Source organism: Leptinotarsa decemlineata, unplaced genomic scaffold (genome assembly GCF_025532065.1).
Source record: "Leptinotarsa decemlineata unplaced genomic scaffold, Ldec_3_MD MMD2_tig00000882_RagTag_RagTag, whole genome shotgun sequence".
Lineage (NCBI taxonomy): Eukaryota > Metazoa > Arthropoda > Insecta > Coleoptera > Chrysomelidae > Leptinotarsa > Leptinotarsa decemlineata.
The window spans coordinates 3,188,282-3,212,468 of record NW_027412556.1 but is presented as its reverse complement, the minus strand read 5'-3'; the positions used below and the strand labels follow the sequence as shown (position 1 = coordinate 3,212,468).

Here is a 24,187-nt window from a genome sequence, read left to right as displayed (position 1 = left end):
AATCTTATTCACTGGTATCTGTTTATCGCATTGTTCACCATCGCTATCGGAATCACTACACAGGAAAAAGTCTGCGTTGTTGTCACACTCGTTATTACTATTAGTACTTGTCCAAGGACGTCACATTTTAACCGCTAATTCTTCAGTCCACGTGGACTAGTTGGCGGCGGCATTATTTCTCTGTATTGGTTTTTTTGCCTTCGCAATGCCGCAATGCATCTTGTGATTCATTGAATATTTAAGTGGAATGAAACCACTAAATAAAGAAGTTTTTTGAGAGATGGCTAAGCTCTTCATTCAAAATCAGTCACCATATTTTTCAAGACCATTTTTATGTATATAGATCTGTATGTATATCTATCCACCTATAAACATACATTATCTTAAAATCTCAAACCAAACACTCCTTCATTCAGCCGCACATAATAATGAATACACCTCGCCTCAGAGCATTTTATCCACCCCTGTAATTAGGCAATCCTTTCGAGTCGGGGTCCATTTGACATATGTCAAAGATCGATCCCTTTCGGTAGTTAGACAATAAAACGATTAAGAAAATGGTCTTTATAAGAAATTGAACGGTATATTCAGTTGTTATAATAGGGCTGCCGATAATGAAGGGTTGCTTTATAGAGAAGCATTTGTGTATAAAAGGTTCCATATTTTCGTCGGATTTAAGTAGGTCAGACATTCTTCCTCTTACCCAATTTATGTACGGTATATAGTTTTTGTCGACATAAGGTTTACGAGGAATCATTTGTAATTCATATTGGGGCTTAACGGTCGGATATTTACCAATATACGGGTTAATGAAAAAAAAAAGGATTCAGAAGGGAGTCCCGTTTAATTTTCTGATTTTATTAGCAGCCTTCTTAGTATAACGTCGGAATAGGAGACTACTTGGAGGCTAATAAACCAATCGTAATAAGAGCAAAAACATATAATCGACCAAAGAAATAGCCATCCTTTCTTACATGAGTATTTTCATTCTCGGAGATATGGCACTTGTTATTCTCAAATTCACTAAAAAAAACTTGATATTCGTCTAATGTTTTCCTGAAAATTTTCCAAAGATTTGAAAATGCAACTTCCATTTTATATTTGTTTAAAATGAAATAAAAACTTTTCAAATGTTAAGAATAAGAGTTAGCACTAAAATCAATTGGGATATCTTTCAAAAAACACCCAATTATTTATTCAGACAGCTAACCTAGCCCTAATTAAACTGTGAAATATTAGGATTTCTAAAAAATACTTGAAATTATTTAGGCATTGTGGTCATTTGGAAACATCATTTATCATAATACCGGTAAGAAAAATAAGGAAAATTGCAAAGTTCGGGAATGATACCCATCTCTTCTGAAAGAAAGAAAAATAAATTAGGTTAGGTTGTATTGAGGACGGATGATGTTCAATGTGACACCCTGTATTTCGATTCTCGCTCTGGATTACATGAAATGATTCCCGTATCAAGATCCTCCCTTGAGGTTATGTTAGGTAAGGTTATGTTGAGTTGAGGAATAATAATATTTATAGTGACACCCTGTATTTCGATGCTCGCTCTAGGTTAGATGAAATTATATTCGGTTAAGGCCGCATGATATCCAAAGTGACGCCCGTATCAAGATGCTCGCTTTAGATTATGTTAGGTTAGGTTATGTTGAGTTGAGGACTAATAATGTTCAAAGTGACACCCTGAATTTCGTTGCTTGCTCTAATTTAAGTTAGGTTAGGTTGTGTTGAGTACGGATGATGTTCAACGTGACACCCTGTATTTTGATTCTCGCTCTAGGTTAGATGATTCCCGTATCAATTTCCTCGCTTTAGGTTATGTTAGGTAAGGTTATGTTGAGTAGAGGAATAATAATGTTTATAGTGACACCCTGTATTTCGATGTTCGCTCTAGGTTAGCGGCCTGTGGCGGCACATTGTTGAAATATAAAATTGCAATAAAACAATAGCCCACTGTTTCATTGTAATTTGTACTTTAATTATTATCGTGTGCGTTCAGATATTGCTCGATTTGCTGGCGGAACAGTATTTTTCGAAAGTGATGCACTAAATCGGAATCTCAGATATCGTGTGTACTGCTTGAGTTTAATTGAATTGCACTATTTTAATGAGTAGGTACTCGATTACCACATCGAGATGTCTAAACTACGTGTTATCTGACGCAAACCACAAAAATGTTGTAGAAGAAATTGAAAACTGCGCATATATGACACATGTAGAACAATGTGTTTCAATAGTTTTACAGTACAAAAAATTGTATTTGTTAATAACAAATTGAGATGAAAAAAGATTCAGTTTTTCGTTAATAACTCAAAAACTATATCACTACTTTCGAAAAAAATTTCTTATTCTGAAGGAGAATTTGAAAAAAAATCCTAAAGGAATATCGCTTGATCCAAAAAAGATATCGATCTCTCTCCAACGGCATTATCTAGCTGAAATGATAATAACGAGAAAACTATAGAAAAATTGTAAGGTTGACCCCTTCAATTTCAAAGTCAAACTTCCATTTTTCTTATAAAATGAATTTTTTCCGATATACGATTGTTTTCTCATATGCTATATTTTTCCTCGGAAGTAGAGGCAATGACAAAAAATTGATTGGTGGCACATCGAAAACAATTGAGACACAACAGAGCTATGGATTTTCAAAAATTCGGCTTCTAAAACTTTCGAAAAAATTCTACAGACGTTCATTTGCAATATTAAGGACTGAAATTTGGCACACTTGGATCATAAAATATGTTTATATATGTATAATATACTTTATATAAACATATATGTTTTTTACCACTTTTAAAAGTGGTTAAAAACATAGAAATTTTCATTTCTCTTTTCCTATTAATATTATCTTAAACGTAATATCAGAAAAAATATCGAGCGGTTTTTTTGGCGGTATTTTCACATTCTTTGTCGGTGTTTTCGCGTTCTTTGTCGCATATCCCTATTTTAATGGCTCGTTAGCGGCGTCCTCAAGGGATATAGAGGGTAGACATATCTCAATGATTTTGTGGGTGAATTGCAGTGCTATTTGCTTGAGACGGCTATGTTGCTTTCTTTCATATAGCGACATGTTTGCATTCTTGAAATTCGTTTACTCTCAGACAATACTGAACGAGCCATAAAAAAATCTCTGCTTTAATCGTATAAAGGACTTATGATAAAAATGTCGGTACAATGTGAAACAACCCATAATATAGGAATTTGAAAGAGTAGATTCGGAAATCACTGTTCTGGCACGGGTTCATAAAGATTATTTATAATGAATCAAAATAGTTGCGTTACAAAGAACACTAGTTTCGATAAAAAGTGTATGTATTCACTGTTGATAAAAAGATCATGAGCGATTTGAAACGATTTTTAAACAAGCATCTGTCATATTGACAAGAAAACATCTTAAGAAATATTTTGCATCTGCCAATGATGAATATACAACTAAACTACGTACCTTGTAGATAGAAAAGACCAGCTAAATACTTCACTAAAAGATTGATTAACAACTTTTCAACAATAAAACTGAAATAATCTAACTCAAAGCGAGAATTCAGCTTTTCAACAATGAAGTTAAATAAGCTAGCTCAAGTCAAATAGTTATTTATGTATCAAGGGAATTAGGAGGGCCTTAATTACCGATGGCAAAGTTTGCGTCCCGAGGGCCTCTGGCCCGAGGGACAGCAATTGCCTGAGGTTATTAAGGCTCATTAATTCCCGTGGTACATAGATAATTTTATTTCTGACCGATTTCAATAAAATTTTGTTCATTTTTGAAACGGAAAAATGTACCAATTCATTACCTTCCCGGTATATTTGAATCAGGTACCGTTGATTATAGTAGAGTTTTCTTGTTGCTAGGTTGTTGCTATGTTACTTGTTTATAAACAGAACTTTGTTATCAAGCTGTGTTTGCGGTGAAAACGTGTTTTCTACCCCAAATATAATGGAGGATATTTTGAAAAAAGCTGAAGAAGCAAGAGAATCATTAATTCCATCGAAAAGTGAAGCCGTATACCAAAAAGAATACAAGATATATCTGGACTGGCTGACACGGAAAAATGTTATGCCAAAAGATGTCACTGAAACTGTATTTCTGGCATATTTTCAAGAACTGGTAAGGAATTTTCTATGTTTTTCGGTAGATTTGGTAGTAATTGTGTTTATTCGTTTCAGTCAGAAACGTATAGTCCGAATTCTTTATGGACTAAATGGTCAATGCTAAAATCGATGGTGACTATACATGAGAAACGAGATATCACTAAGTTCAAAGAACTACAGGCTTTTTTGAAACGGAAGAGTAAGAGTTATAAGCCGAAAAAGTCTGCTGTTTTATCTCCTAAAGATGTTATCAGATTCCTTAAGGACGCTCCTAATGATATTCATTTATTGCATAAGGTAATTTTTTTCTTATTTTCCTTTTTGTGTGTATTTATTTCCTTTTTCTGTTATAGGTTGTTTTGATTATGGGTTATTTTGGAGGATGCAGAAGTCAGGAACTTTTGAATATGAAGATATCGGATATAGAGGACCGGGATTCCGTTATGGTAGTGAACGTACCGGAAAGTAAAACTGGTGTATCGAAGAAATTTACAGTTGTGGATGAAAAAGAGTTCTCCGCTTTGCCTTTATTAAGACTTTATATGTCTTTGCGTCCTAAAGGTATTGAACGATTTTTTTGAGCTTCCGACAAAATAAATGTACATCTCAGCCAATTGGAAAAAACATGTTTGGGAAAATCCCCAGCAAAATCGCAATGTATTTAGGATTGCCAAACTCATCTTCCTATACGGGACATTGCCTTCGTCGCACTTCTGCTACTGCTCTAGCCAATGCAGGAGCAACTATGACTAACTTAAAAAGACACGGAGGTTGGAAAAGTTCCACGGTGGCGGAGGGGTATTTGGAGGATAGCATCGAATTGAGAAATAAAACGGCGCGTATGTTGTCTACTTTGTCATCAGAAGAGGCAGGTACCTCGACTGTAGTGAACAGAAGCTCCAGCCATACAAAAGAAGAAATTGTTTCCAGTGGCGGAAGTAATTTTCAGGGAACATTTCAAAATTGTACATTTATTATTTGTAATGACGTGAATAAATAAAATATGGTTCAGTTTTCATTTCTATTTATTTTTACTTGTGAAAGGTAGAGGGAATTATAAAATCTATAATGTCCCAAGGGAGTTATGACCCTCTTTATTGATAGCGTAACTATGACGATATAAGCTTATAATATCCCGGTCAGAAATAAAATACTATATGACTGTATTATGACTTGGATTCGTATAGACGTGCGCCAGGTCGATTGTCAACTATACACTGCTTCAAATCAAGTGCGATGTTTTTGAAACGCCTTATTGAGAAATGATGTAGCATGAATTCGGAATTTGCGACAAGATTTTGAAAAACATTTTTTTTAAATGCATTGATGATACTTGAAGACAGAGATACACACTACGCCACACAGTATGATCAGAAGAGGATGAGTAGGCAATGAATTCTTCTATAATATTGTGTCATTAACCACGTTCAATGAACATATTCGCCAAAGGAGAATAAATGTGCAGAAAAACCAAACGATCCGTTCGAGTTCTCAAAGAGACAAACTCTTCTTTCGTATGCCATTCCAAATTACGAACCTCAAATTAACGTTCGGCGTCCGTCAGTGCACGCAGATAATAACCTTTCCGAGCAACACATCATCATCATCAATTTCACTCTCAGGTAATTTCAACTGTCGTGACCTATTTGCTACATTGTATTTCGAGTTTATTCAATACCGCGTCCGCCTGAATTTTTTCTTCTGGTAAAATAATTGAGTCCAATTACATGGCAGAAGACCTCGAAAATCAAGTGTCCTTGAAGCGGTCTTGAAATAATAAACCTCGAATTGTGGATCATTCTTCAAAGTGGGACGACCGTGATTCACTGAACACAAAATTAATTCCGTAGAATTCTTCGTGTCTGCCATTTTGGAGCAAGTTCTTGAGTCAGCCATTTTATTCCGTTGTTTTAAACTTTTTTATTTTTTTATGAGTCTTCTCTAAACTTAATATCTCGTTGAATAGGTACTTATCTTCTCGGGATTCGATAATGTCGAGAACGGCCGTTTTTGCCTGGTTCTGATTGGCGAAGATTCTACCCCTGAGACACCGTAACAAATACGAAGACGATTAAATGGGAAAAAAAAGTAACTGTCATCGGGGAAAATACAATGGTCGAAGAAAATTCACGGGTTCTTTCGTATTTTCGAATTCATTGGGGTGTCTGGATTATACAGGCTGATTCACGGTGGATGGCACATTAGACGTTTCTGGTGAACCAGACAACGGATCACTTTGAAAATGTTACCGTTTTCGAAATAAAAATTAATTTCAATTTTTTTTCTTCGAAAATCATGACTTCTAAAAATGCCGATATCTTTTAGTTAAGAAGTACTATGATATCGAAATTTGGTTTGGAGTTAGGTGATACTTGGACACTTTTCACACGTCAGCCTAATCTCCGTTACTTCAATACAGGGTGGTAAAAAAATACAGTTTTTTCGTTTGCTTGAAAAAGTTGCTGAAATTTGATTATTTTAAATGGAACACCCTGTATATTATTGAAAATTCGGAAAGCTGCTGAAATTTGCTTTCTTTCTATGTATATCATACCTATACCTAACTAGTCAAGTTTCGGACTTATGAACATTTGTGAAAATGTCCCTTCAGAATGGTATTTCCATTTGGTATTTGGTAAGCAGGCCATGATTACTATTTGACAGAAGCGTTGTGACATTCTCCTAATAATATCGACATTTTCGTCACTACAGAAGTTGCAAATACCTTCAAAACGTTGGAACAAAACTATTCAAACGAAGTTCTTATGAATTTGTTTATTATTTTTGGGCAGTGTGACAAAATTATCAGCAGATAATTTTGTCACACTGCAGTCAACACCCGCATTTTGAAGTGCTTGGAAGTGAACGGCCAGCGATTGGAACATATTTTGAAATATTCCACATGATTGTTTTACTTTTTTATAATTATTCATATCAATATTTCCAATTTCAAGTTTCTTGGTGCTTTTAAAGTAGATCCAAATGCATTGAAATTGTTTTGAATTCGTATAAATTTCTTGAGGTTCATTGGCGGTAGATTCGGATACATTTCATTGAACTTTCTACATGTTCTGCTGATAATTTTGTCACACTGTCCAAAAATAATAAACAAATTCATAAGAACTTCGTTTGAATAGTTTTGTTCCATCGTTTTGAAGGTATTTGCAACTTCTGAAGTGACAAAAATGTCGATATTATTAGGAGAATGCCACAACGCTACTGTCAAATAGTAATCATGGCCTGCTTACCAAATACCTAATGGAAATACCATTCTGAAGGGACATTTTCACAAATAAATGTTCATAAGTCCGAAACTTGACTAGTTAGGTGTAGGTATGATATACATAGAAAGAAAGCAAATTTCAGCAGCTTTCCGAATTTTCAATAATATACAGGGTGTTCCATTTAAAATAATCAAATTTCAGCAACTTTTTCAAGCAAACGAAAAAACTGTATTTTTTTACCACCCTATATTGAAGTAACGGAGATTAGGCTGACGTGTGGAAAGTGTCCAAGTATCACCTAACTCCAAACCAAATTTCGATATCATAGTACTTCTTAACTAAAAGATATCGGCATTTTTAGAAGTCATGATTTTCGAAGAAAAAAATTGAAATTAATTTTTATTTCGAAAACGGTAACAGATAGGTATAGGGAAATATCAAGAAAAGTTTTCGGGCAATTGTTGGAGATTCCAAAAATAATATTATATACAGAGTGTTCCATTTGAAAAATCAAAGTTGCTACTGCTTTCTAATAGAAGCGGCAACACCGCATTGTCGAAAATATTTCAGTTGGCTAGAGAATGTCCGAATATGCCCTCCATTAAATTTTCAAAGTGATCCGTTGTCTGGTTCACCAGAAACGTCTAATGTGCCATCCACCGTGAATCAGCCTGTATTTTGAAGAAATCAAAACAATGTACAAAAGAAGTAATGACAAGACCGTAATTTAAAATTGTTGTCACTGATGATGGTAGTTATTTCAAATAATGAAACGCTATATTCTGAATATATTGCTTTATCAATATCTGTAATAAAAGAGACAGGTCCGTATTTAAAAAAAAGTTGATGGTGGCCATGTTAACACGAAAAGTTTTATCGAATATTCATTATTAAATAGTCATATTACACTTCGAATACCAGAACATTTTCCTTTTCCATTTTTCGATATTCTCTGAAATAACAATTCCATTCGAAAAAAACCAAAAACAGCATTTTTTGTTTTACCCGTATGACTGGAGAAGGGCGAAAGTCCCCGTAAATTTTGTTCGACCATTTTATTTTTCCTCGTGACAGTTACCTTTTTTCTTTTTATATCGTCTTCGTATCTGTTACGGTTTAGAATATAGCAATGTTATCACATGATAAAAGAAACTGCCTGTATTCTTGACTCTCCGTATTGTCATATTTTCTGAATTGTAATCATTAACAAATACTTACGAGGTATTGCACAACAAACCGTAATGAGTGTTTTTAACGGGCCACCCTGTATACTCTTCCAATTTTTCTACAAGCGGACCTAGGACACCAATAGAATAGCTGAATTCATCGTGTTGTCTACTATTAGTTCCTTCAATATTTTTTCATTTTCATTGATTATTTTAACAAAATATTCAAGACTCTCTGTATTATTATATTTTCTGGGTTGTAATCATTAACAAATACTTACGAGGTATTGCACAACAAACCTCGATGAGTGTTTAACATATTCAGGTAGTAACGAAATTATAAGACGAGATGCGTGTTAAGCCAACGGTACAAATAATAAACGAAAATGGAAAAGTAGGTTAACTATTCAATCAATAATAACACTATTTACCGAATGATGACTATCGCATTCTCCTGTAATTGACAGATTGTCAGTCCACACGATTTTAACAAAATGCCAAAGGGTTCTTGGTACAAAGGAATTGCTTGACCTATGAACATCATCTTCAGTGTGTGGTCCAAGACGAATCTACACATTGTTTTATCGCTAGATGTTTTTCACTGAGCTGATAGGTATTCACTGAGATATTGCAGTTCGAAGTAGACTCTCAAAAACGGACAAAACTTTTGAAGCAACCTCATATTAGCTTCTAATAGTAGTTGTCATGATAAAACGGGAATTCTTATCCATTTTCAATTATTTGTTCTAACTTGTGCACTGAGGTTTTGATCCGTTAAGCAGAAAAGGAAAATTAGCTGTATGATAGCCGGAATTTCATGAAAAGATGAGAAAAATCAAACTCTCAGACCTCAGAGAATAAGGAAAAGAACACACACGAGGCGGTTTGTACCGGGTCGGCCACATAATGTTGGTATTTATCATTTCTATTACTTCAAAACGTTACAACAGGAATAAAGCTTGTCCTGGACAAGCGCCTTGACAAGCACCTTTGGACAAGCTCCCTGATGGTGCACCCGCTTGTTTTGTTTTCGACCTTTTTTTTTGCAACCAAGTGTTGCCCATCCTTTACACTTGGTTGTACCGTACTGACGAAGGCTAAATAGCCAGAAACACGTGTCTACGGTTTGCCCACTTTCATATGAGTGCTTGTCCAAAGAATTCCAAAGGATATCCATTAAAAAACTCTGTATTTCATCTTTTCTCGAATTTTTATTCGGTACTTTGATGAGCTGTCGCGAATGATAGGAATCGTTGTCAAGAACTCTTATACTATTCGCATCCAAATTTGTGATGAATGAGTTTTCAAACCATTCCTCAAAATATTAGCTTCCATGTTCTTATGAAAGTCTACATTAAGGAAAATTAAGGACGTTTCTTTTCACATAATTTCAAAGAATTCGAAATCCATCTCTTACTTCCTCCGCAATGCACAGTGATTAGTCGCGATCCTTTGTTTGAAGGCATGTTAGGCGTACACATTCTCGAACCATCAGTCCACCCTTTTGTAACTGTGTCGTGAGTGTAATATCAAGTTCCGTCCAAATAGAAAATTTGCCGTTGTTCATGCCTATATTCAGTTATTTGTTCTAAGTATTTGTTACCCAATTCCATCATTCTTCTGCTTTCCATAACTGCTTGACGTTTGTTTACTATTTTAAATATAAATCCAAGTTTCTTCATCTAATTCTGAAGAGTTTTGTCACAGCAGCTCACATTATGACCGGAAGTATTCAATTTCTTCCTTATGATGTCAATTGTAGGTATCTCATTACTTTTGTAAAAGTCGTATATTGGTTTTTTCCAATTATTTTATCAGATAAACATCTGAAGGTTTTGGTAATCCCGTATCACATTGCGTCTTGCGTTCATAAGGTTTTAATGAAAAGAGAAATGAAAAATTTCTGTGTTTTTTACCACTTTTTATTGTAACTAACGTTACTGCAGTTTCGTCCTATATGGACATTCTCAAACTTATACAATAAACTTATACAATTGTATAAGTTTGAGAATGTCCATATAGGACACCACATTTTAAACATATATCAAAAATTCAAAGTAATTATAACTGCATTAATATAGTTGTGTTGCCAATGTTCAGTTGCTGAACTGAACATTGGCAACACGAGTTGCACTCGCACTCCCACTCGCACTCTATTCGTCACCGTAACATGACTTCAAATTAAATTTTATGACTCTTCAGCCAACCATAAAACACGGTTAGTAAAAATTATCCAATACGAATCGCGAATTCTGCAGTCCACGTGAACTAGTTGACAGCGGCATAATTTCTTTATATTGGTTTTTCTGGCCTTTGAGGGCGCCGACACCTTTAACTATTCACAATACCAGTTACTTCGACTATACCTGTTGGAAGACCCTCTAAACGCTATAGACACATTTTTCTTGATTTTTGTTACTCGTTTGCCGTATTTGTTTGACTTGATAAAGGTCTTAGATGATGTCGCGGAACGTAAGTGCATAAATGCTAAGATTAACTTCAAATATGTCGCCCTCATGTACTAAAATGTTTGAATCTAATGAATTATCAAAGGATAAGTATTTTTGGCTATTGGTGCCAATTTGTTTCAAAATTTTATTATGTTTGTAGCATATCCATTGATAATTTTTCACCGGAGTATTCTTCTTAACCACGCTCGACTTATTGTTTCCACCTGGTAGAGCCCATAACAATAAATACACACATCGGAAAAGTCTAGGGATATTTTTAAAAATGGCAATAATTTTTTTTTAGATCGCTTTAGGGAAAAAAAAGTTGACGGGTGATTATTAAACGCATGTAACTTACAACAAAATTTATTAAATGGTCAAAAATATTGAGTGCGCATACAAGCAAAACTAAAAAAAATATGGCTCTTCTTTGGCACCCCGAAAAAAAATCATAATACAAAAAAAATTGGAATCAGTACAAAGTATGGCCTCCACGCTGGTTTATTACGGCCCTACATCTATCGTGCATCGACAAAATGAGATTGTCATTGTCTTGTTGAGGTACATTTGCCCATTCAGCGATTAAAAGCTCTCTCAATTGAAACGTTGTGTGAATGTTCCCCATATGCGGAGTAATTCTTCGTTGAAGCATGTCCCACACATGCTCGATGGGATTCAGGTCCGGTGATTGTGCTGGCCATGGCAATACATCAACTCCTTCGTTGGTGAGCCCGTCAGTCACTAGACGCGCGACATGTGGAGGAGCATTATCGTGCATTCGGTGGAAGTTTTCACCAACAGCACCAGCAAACGGACGGACGATAGGTAGAAGAATGGTGTCAAGGTACTGTCGAGCTGTGAGGGAGCGATTTGGAAAAACGAGATCGGTTCTGCCGCCGATCATGATTCCGCCCCATAGCATTACTGTACCACCTCTGTATGTGTGGACTTCCTGGACGTGTCTCAAACATTCATCATTTCCAGGTCGTCTCCACAGTCTTACTCGACGAGAGTCTGGATGAAATCCAAATCTGGATTCGTCTGTAAACAAAACTGTGGCCCAATCATTTGCATCCCAGTTTTGATGTTCTTGTCACCACTCTAATCTTCTACCGTGATTGCCTCTCGACAAAGGTGGACATTTAAGTGGCCTTTTGTTGTGGAGATCTGCTTCATGCAGTCGATTTCTGACAGTATCACGACCAATGGTTACCTGGTGCGTCTGCTGCAACACGTTAACCAACTCAGGTGCTGTGATTGTCGGTTGTCTTCTTGCGGTTAAGACCAAAAATCGGTCTTGAACTGCAGTTGTAGCGCGTCCTCGCCCTGGATGTTGTTCGGCTGGACTGCCAGTTTCACGGAAACGCCGCCACAATCGACTGATAACACTTTGGGAGACCCCCAAACGAAGAGCTACATCATTTTGTCGCATGCCACCTTGAAGAAGCCCTACAGCTCTATTCATCTCAGCCAATGGTAAGTGATGGCGTTCCATGTTAAAGCACAATATTTTCAGTTTAATTGCTGAGCAAGAACTACATAGAATGTACAAACTCGACACTTTCAGGTTATTCATTTTAGCCAAAAACCTACAGTTTGTAAAAAACTTGATAAAAGATTAGTTACCTTTTTTGCAGGCTTTATTCAACCCATAGAAATCTACAGGGTGGTCGAGTGTACCAATTTAATCGAAATTAAACGACCTCATGCATTTATTTTTATGATATTTAGTATGTTATAAAAATATCCCTAGACTTTCCCGATGTGTGTAGTTTCACTCGATACGCACTTTGAAGTATTCCAACTTTACGAAGATTGGAACGAACCCGGATTGGTATTGCAGGTTGTTTTTTTTGCATCATTACCAGTAGTTGTAACACTTCGTTAATGACTTCATCGGAGTGTTATAATTCACAGACCGGTTCTTGTTTGGTTATCGGAAAGATTCAATTTCAGTCTCGGACAAAACAAATTAAATATGGACATGAAATTGCCGTTCAGCTATCAATACTTGATCAGGACTGCCAAGAATGGCTTATGTAGAGACGTCCTGTTGACATACTACCCGAGTTGATATTCTTAAAAAATGTACGGAGTAAATGAAATAATTTTGAGACCAACTTGATTGAAATTGACAGAAGTTTTGCGTCAGCGGCAACATTTCAAGAGAAAAAGTACATGAATTTATCAGTGGTATGTGGTATGATGTTTGTCAGTAATAGTTTTATTCAACAAGAATCTAAACTCCAAGAAACCCCTCTCCAAAAAATAATTTTATATGTTTATATGTTATATAAGTGTTGATAATATTGTTAAAAAAATCTGTACATAACCATGTTGATACATAATTTCGTGTATGTTCTAACTTTACTTTTTTTGGGTGTTTTTATATTCACATTTTATATTTTTATACTTACATTTATATTTATTTTTATACAATAAAGTATATCATTAATTAAAAAAAATTAAAAAGTTTTTATGTTGTTAAATATTCTTTGGATAAACGATTTTGAAATTTTCAACATCGCTAAATAATCCATGGGAGATAACGTCAGTAAAACATTGTCTTGGAGGTCATCTCGAACAATACATCATTTTTGGCCCGTGGTAGATTGCTGATTACTTCAGTAATATTTTCGCTGAATAACAGTTATACAGATCTATAGCTCAGTCATGTTCGCCATCGGTGTTCTACTTAACAATTAGACTGAACGCAAACAGTTTTACCAATCATCCAAATCTAATTGTCAGCTTATTGTTAAATAGATCGCTAAAAATGGAAAGTTTCGGTTCGAAGCTGTTAGTTGAAAATAAAAGTAATTCCGAAGTAATATTCGTCAGTTCAAAATAATCCTTACAATTATTGTTGGTGAATCAGCTGAGATTCATAGGCAATATAATGTCGCGAATAGATATATAGTTTTCCCAGGATTGATAACAGCTGTGATGAATTGAAAATTATTTTGAAATTTTAATTTATTCATGAAGTGTCAACATTTCAAATTGAAAGGGATGTACACTGAATTATACAAAAAAACACTTTCCTCTATTCATTCATGAAGTCCAATTTTGCCATATAGTAGCAGTTGAGATAAGTCCGAACCTGTAACATTCACACATTACCTAAACTCGGTCTTCCTCATATTCCTCTCCAATTCCCAAGTCCGTATTCCTGTTTACAATTCAATGAAAAGCAATCCTTTTCAACTAAAAAATCATTTTCCTGAATATTACTGAAGTATCATCACACAGACCTTCGGAAGGCAGAAGCTTTCTTGCGTGCATAATTTTTGAACTCAAAGTCAATGAAGACGTTCCGACTAATCGGACTCCTGTCGAAATAATCATGAATGCCGTGGATTCGATCTACTTCTGTGAAATCATCATTAACCTGGCCTAGAAGCAGCGTTATAATTATTCATGCCGTCTGATTACGGAGCTACCGAATTTTATATTACGTGCGTATTCGTGTCAAGCGTACAGCTCGGTTCGTACAAGAAGCCAAAGCTACTAATAACCGAAACAAGTCGCTATTGTCCCACCTCAACCCAAATTTGCAGGACGTATGGGATGCTGAAGATACAGAGCCGGTTCAGCATATTTTGCGTTGAGTTTTTTAAATCCGAAACGAAATTTTTTTCTCAGAGGCATTATCTCTATAGAAAATTAAAGATAACCCTAAATAACAGGAGAAAGCTTCAGGAAGAATCGTTCCATAGAAACCGCTTCATATTACTCGGATGCTGGTAACTTTGTTATAAGTGTTCTTTGATTTGTCTAAGGCATTAGACACTTTGTTATGGGAATTTCTATCTAATGAGTTGATCAGTCTTGGTCTCCCAAACAATTTATTGAGATGGCTGAGCTCATATATGGAGGGGCGCTGTACCTATGCCAGTCAAATATGGAGGCACCTTCTCAGATGAGTTGTGACATGCCTCAATCTTAGAGAAAAAGGAAACGGCCAAGGCTTACAGAGACAGACTTGTCTGGCCATCAGTGATGCCATAAGTACCACACCGTCAGCGGCCATGGAGATCCTTCTAGCTCTACCTCCTCTCCACATTTTTCTGGAGAGAGAGCTAGATGCATACAGACTTGTGCACATTACCAATTGCACAAATCAATTTAATGCAGAGTGCAACAGACTGTTGGTTGAGACTGGAAGTCACAGCATTCTGAAAATGACCTCTCTGACTTTATGCTTCAAACTGTCAACTACGAACTGCCTTATAAAATTCTGTTCCCGAGTAGATAGTTGTTGGTTCACAGATGGATCAAAAACACCTTCCGATTCTGGTGCAGGTGTTTTCAGTCGCAGACCCAGGACAGAGATATCAACCTGCCTAGCAACCTATGCGACTGTATTTTAAGCGGAAATTGTGTGCGGGGAGACTGGAAGAATCCAACCTCATACACAAGCCAATAAAAATATTCTCGGACAGTCAAGCGGCGATGGAAGCTCTTGGCTCCTACCGAGTAACGTCTAAATTGGTAGCAAATTGCCAAAAACGACTCTCCTTGATAGGAAGACTCAACAGATTGTCTCTGGTCTGGATTCCTGGCCATACTGGCCTGGAAGGCAATGAGGCTACTGACTCCCTTGCAAAGCAGAGTGCTGCAAGCAGCTTCATCGGACCAGAACCTTCATTGGCATCGGTTTAGGCTTTGCCAAAACAAATATTGAACACCTGGATGGCAAGAAGATTTATGAACTTCTGGCAGGATCTTCCAGGATTGGCTCACTCCAAGGCGTTCTTTCACCCTTCGAAGTTTGATACCAAACAGTTGTTGGACTACAGTAGGGATGAACTACGATGTTTAACAAGCCTTCTCACAGGTCACTGTCATTTGAATCATCTTATGCAGAGACTTGGACTATCGGAAGACAGTGTGTGTCGCCTCAGTTTGGAAAATGATGAAACAGCAGAGCACATACTTTGTGCCGGCCCTCTGGGAACCCAATCAGGTTTTTAGAGTTCGGCAGAGCTGTACTCTTACCATCTGCCCTGAAAGACCACTCACCATACAAACTAATCGGCTTCGTTGAGAAGCTGGGTCTATTTGATCGAGTGTGAATAGGTGTGAGCCACAATAAACCTGTGCGGGTTGTGGTGGAGGGTCGAATAGACCCACTCACTTTGGACCTAACCTAACCTAACCTAGTGAAAAAGGGTGTTACATTCTTGAAGCTGGAATTTGAATGCCGGAACTCATCGGAGAGGGAAGCTAGGTAATAGAATTTTCAACTGAGAATTGAATGATATATTCCCTTCGACAATGTAACCGGATATGAAGGTTATCACTACAAGCTTGTGGTCCAGAAGTATACTTTTGGGTTACAGTGATAAGGTAGGTAACCTTAGTTAGTCGCAAACTCATGAATTTATCACGGTTTTCCCTTCAGCATCCAAGTTGTACCCTTTATTGACGGTGACAGATTCAGTTTGGTTCCTGGGTTCTATGTCTGGTAGGAATATATAAGGAAATGTCGTACTTGTCATGAAGTGTACGAACTGTCAGGTCGAACTGCCAGCAATACGATATAGGTTCTTCGTAAGTGGTTCAGCCAAACACTAGCATGAATTCCGAAAGATAGCCTGCTCCTGGAGGGGTATTAATGTCACCCTTCCAACAATGATGACTTCAAAGGATGGTTTCTATTGTAGGTTGCCGGAGGCAGAATAAGAAAGATTGAGGGTGGAAAGAAAAAGACCTGGAAGGAACAATCATTCAAACTAGCATATTTTTTTGGTTATACTTGAAAAAAGGATCCTTACCGTAGATGATGAATGACCGAGGTATTTCACAAATATCCCTAAAATAGAAGGTGTGTTATACTGTAAAATTCCATTTTGAACTGCTCAAACTTTTGCAGAAATTGATTTTTTATATATTAGAACTGACAGACTTTTCCTCTTGACAAATTAATTTTCTTTGAACATCAATTGTTTTTATTTACATAACATTTTTCAACTATCAATCGTATCCATGATACAGGGTATTAACAAGTATTAAAAAACAAAGAAATATCTTCTACATTCCTCCAATCCGTGGAGCTCTGTACTCTTCAATGGTAGAAGCTTATAGGTCACACAGCTTTGATACAGATCTGATAAGCAATCCATTTTTTGTTTTTACTCTGGCTATACGTATTGTTCCATCTTTCCCGGGAAATGTGTCTTCCACTCGTCCCATTAACCAATTATTTCCGGGAGCCTTGACTATTATTGCAATATCCCCAACTTTTATCGGAGTAGTTTTTCCATGCCACTTCTGTCGTTGAATGAGTATAGGTCTATATTATTTTACCCACCGTTTCCAATATAAATCAGCTGAGGCTTGTGAAAATATCCATTGTCTTCAGTTTTTTATTGGATAACCTTCATAAGACTGCACACCCCCAGGTCGAAGAAGCAAGAAATGATTAGGTGTAATTGTCTCTGGATCATTGGAATCAACTGATATATGAGTTAGAGGCCTAGAGTTCAGCATGTATTGTGCTTCGTACAAAAGGGTAAGTAGAACTTCTTTCTTAGGGTTGACTTCTTTGAGTGATACCTTCAGGGCTGTTTTTATTGAACGCACCATACTGGGAGCAGCTGGGCAATTAAACTTTCATTTTATTCTTTTCGTAGAAAGTTTGTCTGATATGTTACCCATATTTAAGGAACGTTCCCGCCACCAACTCCACCTTCGATCCCACCACCAATCCGCCCCTCCACACGTCCACGGACATAATTACCATACCACAGCCTGTAGACCCACAGCCTATGCTTGGAAGTAGGCAGAGTGAGACCCCGGCGTCAAGTCACAAAACCCTCAAAGCGAGTCACTACCTGAGGAATAGGTAGTGACTCGCTTTGAGTCACTATCTGAGGAATAGTCAGATGGAGACTTTAGTGTAGTCATACTTTCTAGAAAAAAGACTATGGTTTGGTAATTCCTGGACAAGTGAAGGAGTGAACCGGTATTGGTAGCGAGGGTAGAGTTGGTATTGAGAACGGGAGTGTGTATAGAAACTACCATTTCGACTACCAACTCCACTCATCTACGGACATAAATACCAGACGAAAGCCTGTAGACCCGCGGTCGACGTTTGGGAGTAGGCAGACTGAGACCCCGGTGTCAAGTCACAACATCCTTTCAGCGTGGCACTGTGTGTATGTGTATGTTCTGGAAGGTTTCCGCGATCAACAATCTGAAAATCTGATGTCCGGTTTGAACGGCGTCTAGTGTTTATGATGGAGAAGTAGAAAGCTAAAAAGTGTTTCTCAAAAACTAATGTCTCCTGATAGAAATCCCTCTTTAATCAAAATGTGGAGGAATGAGTTTGATATTTTGTCAGTTTCTTGCTACTTATTTTCAACCAAGCCTAAAACTGAGTTTCGTTCAATATTGAATGTCTTAACGAGAACAATTTTCAATACTAGTGCCTATCATGTATATAATTGTGGAATGTCAACAGCTTGTGATACAAATTCTGGTGTCACCTCACCTTCGGTCTGTCTGAATATTTGTGAGTCGCCTTCAACGAATTCAAGTGAACTAAGTATAACGTTGCACATACATTTGAAAGTGACAGGAAGCCAAGTCGTGCGAAACAATCGTAACGCTGAGCACTAACCGTATCCAATCTGGTTAACAAACAACCATAATGATGAGCCTAAGTCTACAATGAACGGCATTCTCAAGAAATATGTCTAATCATAAGTCCCGGTATTTCAACTTTCTGGAAACACCTTTCAACACGTTGTTTGTTTCAGTTGAATACTAATAATTTCTAAATTGAATTCAAGTCATATAACTATTGAATCAGTACACTTTTGCTAACGTAACACGAGTCGATAGTTTGCTCGGAATTCGATGAAGTCGACGAAGGCCGTTTTTGCCTGATCCTGATTGGTGAAGGTTCTACCAGTGAGAAAGTTATCGGGGTACTCGAAAAGATGGTAGTCGGTTGGCGAGAGGTCTTGGGATTATTGTAGGTGAGGCAGAACGTCGACGTTCAATACATTTAATTTTTGAACGGTGATTTGTGAAACGTGCGAACGGGTGTTGTCATGAAGCAGGATCTGACGTCTTCTGTTGACTTTATGTCGATCATTCAAATCGTGGGGCAACCACTTTTCGAACTTTCTGACCTTTCCGATACGTTTCAAACCATTAAAAATCGCATGGGAGCTGACGCTTAAATTTTCCGCCATCCCAACCAGCGTTTGTGATGGGTCAGTCTGCACCAGGGTCTTTAAATCCTCGACTTAGGTTATTGTATATCGACCACTTCGAGTCTCATCTTCGAGGCTAAAATCTCCGGAGCAACGTTTCGCGCAAACCAGCGGCAAACAGTGTGTTCATTAACAGTACCATTGCCAAATGCCTAGTTAGTTTTTCGGGCTGCAAAGGCAACGCTTTGGTTCAATTTGAATTCGTAGAAAAATACTGGATGAAAATCACTCGACATTATAAGTAATAAGCTGAAAAGAAGCAAAAAATTAAATGAATAAAGTACACAATTCTCTATCGATATAAGTACCACGAAACAGTAGAATACATACTTATTATATGGGGCTACAAAAACACACGATATTAAAACGGACAAAACTTTTGAATCAACCCGATAAATGTCAAGTGGAGCTTGTCAAAATATATAAGTGAAAAGCACATCCAAATCGGTTGAGCCGTTTTCTATATCAATACGCACAAATACACAGACAAACAGTTATACGTTTTTTCATGTGTATGTATTGATGTAACCATGCAAGGTGGTTGCTGTCTCCAGTCACTTGTATCAACAGAAGTTTTTAGGCATGGAATGTGTTTACAATAATGAAGTAAAAAACATAATCACTTCCTGTACTTAACCTACAATGAAATCTCACTTTATGGAAGTTAAACTGTAGAATAAAGTACTCTTTGTGAATTAATCGAACATTTTGGTACCATTCAGAGTGTTCGATTAAGCAATACGTAGGTAAAAGCAGGAAATCAAACCTGTCTTTGAATAAATGAGCCACCAAAAACAATGTGAATTATATTTGCTGTTAACAGTTATGTTCATTAAAGCATGCAATCCGCTTCTGTTTTGTTTGTTTTTGTCAAGTCTTATGTGCACAGTCCATTAATTTTGTCACTCTTAAATCAGATTGTACTTGGACTAGATTCAATTTCGTTTTCCTAGAAGCAGGGTTGAACTAGCAGGAGTGCTATCGTTCATGCGAGAATTATAGGAATTTTCAATGATTTGGCGAAGGAGCTAGTAGAAAGTAATTTGGTGGAAATTTTACTTTATGGGACACTCACGGATTTTCGCGACTTTTTCTGTGATGATACGACGTGATGGTAGGAATTTAGAACACTTTTTAATTTTTGTCGGACTCAATTAGTTTTCGAGATATAGCCTGTCAAAGTTTGTATGATGTCATATTTTACCTTTTTTTATTAAACAGTAAACGATTGCAATTCACATATTTTTTGTTCAACAAATTTTTCTCCATATCATCCCTTTTAATTCACTTTATGTCAAGTTTTTTGAAATCAGATTGAAATTCCATTTGTCACATGCTAACTGTTTTATTCGTTCTACGGATTAACTCTTTATAGAAGTTTTGACTATTTTATATAGTTTCATTTTAATAAAAACATTATATGTTGTTACAATTTATCAGTCATCATTATATTCCCAGAACATATGTCAATCGTCAAAAACTCTTCTTTTTTTTTCATCTCTCTGGTTAAGGTAGGTAATACAACACTAACTCAACCTAACCTAACCCGACCTAACCCAACACAGTCTAACCTTACTTTAGAATTTTAAAAAAACTACTTGACAAATTATGGAATTTTATTCTAATTTCAGGAAAATCGGCAATAAGTGATTGAAAAAGGATAGAAAAAGATATAGAAAAAGTTGTTTTGAATAAAGAAATATATGAATTTCAATCGTTTATTGCTTAAAAAATAAAGGTAGAATATGACGTCATACAAACTTTGACAGGCCATATCTCGACAACTAATTGAGTCCGACAAAAAATAAAAAGTGTTCTAAATTCCTACCATGATGTAGTATCATCCCAGGAAAAATCGCCAAAATCCGTGAGTATCCCATAAAGTATAATTTAGCCGTAATTTGACTAAATCATAGGCAACGTGTTTGAGAAAATTATTGACTTTCATCAATTTTTTTCTACTATTGAGTCACAAAATGTTTCATATGGAGGCGTTGAAATGGTATAAATTTTCTTGAAATAAAATTCACTAAATTCCGAGTTCCAATTCAGGATTTAAATTAAATTCGGCTTTCAACTCGGAAATTAACAAATCAAACAAAAACTCGAAATTTTCTAGAATTCAGAATTTGGTGTTTTTATCATAATAATTTTTGACCCTTCTACGCCTTCGTAGTACGGGCAATATATCAAAGTCGGATAAAAGTTGAATGAAAAGCATTAATTTTTGGTACTTTTTGATAAAAAAGCCAATAGTGTGACATCAATTGCTGCAGAAAAAGTGCTATCAACTACTACGTACTGAATTGGGTTAGGTTAGGTCCAAAGTGAGTGGGTCTATTCGACCCTCCACCACAAAAGAATGTGACACTGTCTTCCGACAGCCCGAGTCTCTGCACATACATATTAAAATGACATTGACCTGTATCCAACAACTGTTTGGTATCAAGCTTCGAAGGGTGAATAAATGCTTTGGAGTGAGCCAATCCTGGAAGATTCTGCCAAAAGTCCAAAAATCTTCTTACCATTCAGGTGTTCAATCTTTGTTTGGCAAAAAGCCTATACTAAAACCAATAATGATTTAGAGTAGAAGTAAGCCCAGTTGACAGCAAATCGGAGGCGTGCTTATTAATTTTTGAGAGGGTTAAGACTGAAAGAAAAATTCTAATTTTCTAATTAGTTAAAACATTCATACACATTTTTTATTTATTTCATTAAAACTTTGCAATATCGTAATTTACCTAATCGTTGTAGTCATTAGGTGGGCCTTATGAAAACGGAGTAATAATCGTGGTAATTATAGTAAGTACCAAATAAATTAACAATATTAATAAAAAATATATATATATATATATATATATATATATAACTTTTTTTTACTATTGGGTTGCAGCAATTGATAAGTGAACTCTTTATAACTATTCTCAAGCTTTCGAGTAACTTAAACTCATCGTCAGGGGTACTAGAAAATACAAATTACAAATTTTTGATAATAGAGTATAATATAAATGTAAATGTACAAATTTTCGTCCAATCTTCAACCTCAGATTTGTCACTGTTACTACCGCTATCATCAAAGTGAATTATGATTGGTTCAATATTGTGTTCAATACGGTTGTCTACGTCCCACATTTTTTTGCTCTTCTTTTGAAACATCATGCTGCATGCATTTCTTCCAGTCTTTGTAGGTGATGTTGCACGTCCACTAATTTAAATGTTCTGTTTTCTCGTGCTATTCCTTTTACTTCGCCTAAATTAATTCTATTAGGTTTATATTTAGCAGGGTATGGTGGTAACCTTAAAAGTGTAATTCGTCCACGACTTAACGCCATTTCATCCACTGCGAATTTTTTATATTTGTCTGTGTGTAATTTTGTTAGCTGAAGTAGTTCTGCCTTCAAACTATCTTTGTTATATTGGATGTTCTTATTAATTAACCATTCTTGAATTGCTGCTTTTTCCATGATTGTTTCGGTAATGGTTCTAAATGTCGACTATGGTATGGGGCATTGTCCATGACCATGACAGACCCAGGTTCCACAAGTTGAATGATGCCTTCAAACCATTTTTCAAACACCTCCGCATTCATCTCTTCATGATAGTCGCCTGTTTTCTTAGATTTAAATATCAATTCACCATTTGATAAAAATCCACTGTCGCTTTCTATACGCGTAACTATCAGACGACTACCTTTTCCAGATGGCTGTTTTAACCCAACTGACAAACCTTCATTAAAGGCTTGTCGTGCACTTGTTATATTACCATCCTGCCATACTTTTTTGACCGTATGTTCTTGGTTAACCCATGTCTCGTCCATGAAGTACAATTTTTTTTTGAGCTTCCGAAATTCGTCAATTTTTCTTAGATAGTTTCTTCTCCATGCTATTATTTCTTGACGTTCAATGAGAATGCTTTTCCTGTCAACTTTTCCGTACGTAAATTTCATTTCGTGTACAAGTTTCCTAAAAGTTTCTTTACCCATTTTTGGGACCAATTCATGATCGCTAAGTGCCTCCAGAACTGTTTGTAGTGTGGGCAGCTCATTTCTGAAAAAGAAACTGTGAATAGTTCTGCGTATACTGGTTTTGGCTTCTCCATCACCTGTGATTTTTTTTCGTCCGCTACTAGTTTTTGGCGTTTGTACGTCCCCATGAATTTCTGCTTCTCTTAGTATTTTGTAAATCGATGATTTTGGTACACCGGTATAATCAGAGCACATATCAACTAAATTCTCTTTTGTAATTGTGGAGCTTAATGACGTAGAAATGCCCGGTTAGTTATTCGGAGGTACACACGTACAATTACAGCACATATGCACATAGTCATCTTTTGGTGGCTGATGATCTCTTTCAAGACAGTGAAATACTCGCAGTACAATTTGTTTTTCTCTTACTGACCGAGACTCCGACCGTTTTACCTTTTTCGACGTGGAAGGCCCGACCATGTCTCCCATTTTTTGAGTAGTTTGAGAACGGTGTAGAAATATAATTATGTAACGCTTAAACACTTATTATCACTATCATTTTCACCAATTGTTATCACAACACGTCGATTGCTGACTAACTTAACTGTAAAACGTACAATTCACGCTGTATGATGATACGCTCATGGCTGCAAGTACATTAGTGAGGACTGCAACGATGAGATATAAGTTACGGTAAAGTGACAAAGACAGAAATATCGTTGCGTACAGCGTTGCCACTAGTTGTAATAAATATCTAACACTATACAGAAAATAATGAATTTTAACTGATCAGTAATCAGGAAATGTATAAGTATTACTCATTACAAGCTCATTACTGATTTTTGTCATAAATAATACCTTTTAATCGTACTAGTATTGTGTATTATCTATAATTTGCCACAACCTACAACTCTACTGCTTACTATATTTTGATTCTGCTATAAACTGGTAACGTAAAATTTAGATATGACAACGCGCTTTACTCTCAATCATTATTGGTTTTACTATAAAGCGATGCAAATGACAGGTTATGGTCCGATGAAGCTGCTTG

The 24,187-nt window shown here is 36.3% G+C and overlaps 1 protein-coding gene and 1 long non-coding RNA gene across 2 annotated transcripts; one reads left to right on the top strand and one right to left on the bottom strand.

Moving 5' to 3' along the window:
- Nucleotides 1–3,610: 3,610 nt before the first annotated feature.
- On the top strand, nt 3,611–5,118 carry LOC141482130 (uncharacterized). Its single transcript, XM_074174813.1, has 3 exons — nt 3,611–4,120; nt 4,180–4,401; nt 4,458–5,118. The coding sequence occupies exons 1-3, from the start codon at nt 3,950–3,952 to the stop codon at nt 4,683–4,685; spliced, it is 621 nt and encodes a 206-aa protein (XP_074030914.1). The 5' UTR covers nt 3,611–3,949; the 3' UTR covers nt 4,686–5,118.
- An 11,076-nt stretch (nt 5,119–16,194) lies between these two features.
- LOC141482253 (uncharacterized) lies at nt 16,195–16,881 on the bottom strand. The gene is made up of 2 exons (XR_012465418.1): nt 16,725–16,881; nt 16,195–16,660 (listed from the first exon to the last, which is right to left on the bottom strand). It is a non-coding gene; the product is annotated as an uncharacterized lncRNA (long non-coding RNA).
- Nucleotides 16,882–24,187: the final 7,306 nt, after the last annotated feature.

Bases quoted from the DNA above. Each gene is read 5' to 3' on its own strand.
- LOC141482130 (XM_074174813.1), top strand. From the start codon at position 3,950: ATGGAGGATATTTTGAAAAAAGCTGAAGAAGCAAGAGAATCATTAATT. The intron at 4,121-4,179 runs GTAAGGAATTTT...TATTCGTTTCAG, and splicing joins TGGCATATTTTCAAGAACTG to TCAGAAACGTATAGTCCGAA. The intron at 4,402-4,457 runs GTAATTTTTTTC...TTTCTGTTATAG, and splicing joins ATATTCATTTATTGCATAAG to GTTGTTTTGATTATGGGTTA.